The sequence below is a fragment of the Oryzias melastigma genome, unplaced genomic scaffold (genome assembly GCF_002922805.2).
Source record: "Oryzias melastigma strain HK-1 unplaced genomic scaffold, ASM292280v2 sc02415, whole genome shotgun sequence".
Lineage (NCBI taxonomy): Eukaryota > Metazoa > Chordata > Actinopteri > Beloniformes > Adrianichthyidae > Oryzias > Oryzias melastigma.
In genome coordinates this window covers 1-1,737 of record NW_023418988.1, presented here as the reverse complement: position 1 = coordinate 1,737, position 1,737 = coordinate 1, and the positions used below count along the sequence as shown (strand labels likewise).

The 1,737-nt window shown below is 37.7% G+C and overlaps 1 protein-coding gene across 1 annotated transcript in view; it reads right to left on the bottom strand.

Annotated features, from left to right (window-relative positions):
• LOC112139334 (cGMP-dependent protein kinase 2) overlaps positions 1-1,731 on the bottom strand; it is a gene marked incomplete at its 3' end in the record, with an annotated part of 2,085 nt that extends 354 nt beyond the window's left edge. Inside the window, 3 exon segments of the mRNA XM_024262083.1 lie at positions 1-37; positions 1,158-1,280; positions 1,639-1,731. Coding sequence (XP_024117851.1) covers positions 1-37; positions 1,158-1,280; positions 1,639-1,712 — 234 coding nt within the window.
• Between the last annotated feature and the right edge of the window lie 6 nt (positions 1,732-1,737).

Genomic DNA, 1,737 nt, shown 5'->3' with positions numbered 1-1,737 from the left:
ATTCTTTTTGTTTCCCATCCTCTCCACCGGGTTAAGTCTGTAAAGAACAGAAATACAATATTTCCATGTAGATCCATCAGTCCCTGAATGCACCTCTAAATGGAAAAAAATAAAAATAAATAAGCAGCATGGACACAAATTCTACTTGACATGTTAAAAAAATTGGGCTTGAAACAATTTGTCTTCAAGTATTTTTACACAACTATCTTCTTTACAATTGTCTGGTTATAGTAGGAGCAGGATGTGACCCTAAGGCCGGGGTGTTACACATGCGGCCAATGGGCCGTATCCGGCCCGACAGGTGGTTTCTGAAGTCATGAAGAGAAAAAAATATAAAGATGTTGGAAAAAAAAGAAAGCAAGTTTCCAGCCCATTCCTATGGCGAGTTATGGTTCTTTAGAGAAATGACCACAATGTGCAATTCCACCACTAGGGGGAGCAAAGAAAAGCAAGAGATCCAGAAATAAAAAGCATATCTTTGCAACTGCGTGCCACGTCTGGGTAAAATGCTGTTTAACTTAGCAGGATTTTTCATTAATTTGCACATTTACATTTTAGGCAGTGTGTTTATTTTTTTCCATAGCCCCCTCTTTAGTTTATTATCGGGATTGCCTCAATGTCAGAAACAAGTTAGATCTTGTCTAAGAACCATGTGATCGGGCCTGATTTCTGATCATGCGACTGGATCAGATCAACCCTAATGAAAAAGATATAACATGCTCTTTCTGAATATGGCTGTCATTCTTCTTTATTAGGGCTGGGTTATTATTATATAATCGATTAATCGATTTGAATCGATTTAAGACTAAAAGATCCAGAATCAATTCATAAAAATTATAACTCGATTTAGCACATAATGCTAAAGTCCGCTAGCTTGATGCTAAGGTTTAATGGAATTTCTCATAGGACTGCTAATGCTAACGCTCGGTCGACCTATAAAAAATACATTGCTGACCAAATGAACATCTTTATAAACTCACAGGCATTCATTTTCCAAACTCTTTTAAAATAAAAGTGAAAAATGAAAATAGTAATATAGCGATGAAATCATGGTGGTTGGAATAGAGGTCGACTAGAAGACTAGAGGTCGACGTCTCTAGCAGGGACAATGGTGCTATTCTCCTGTCATGTTTGTAAGAGTGTGGGGTTCATCATACCTGCAGAGTCTTCTGATTAGATCATCTGGACGTTTTCCTATTCTTTTGGGAAAATCCACCCTGTCAATGCCATGGAGGACCATTGTGTAAATTTTAATAGGGTCTGACCCAGAGAAGGGGGGGCTGCAAGGAAAACAACGATGTTTACTGCACACACGTTTTAATATTTTATTCAGATGTATCTGTATAACCAGAGAGGAGATGGTGGGGTGGGTTACATTCTTATCAAGAATCATAAAGTAGGTGTTTTAAAAATATAAATAAATGTTTCACATGCAGTGATTTATTGGATTCTTGATTTTGACTCTCGTGTTTCATCAACTTGGCTTTTAGTGTAACTAAAGCGACTCAGTGAAGAGAGATTCTACAAAGGTTGGTATGAGTGTTTTTACATCAATGAATATCTTTACATCATTATTTAGTTTTTATCAGGGTTTATACAAAGACTTGACAGGATGAGACGTTCGGAGAATCAACTTACTTGCCGGTTAGCAGTTCAAATACCAGGATTCCCAGAGACCAGCAGTCAGCTCCTAAGTCGTGGCCTTTGTTCATGATAACTTCTGGTGCCACATATTCT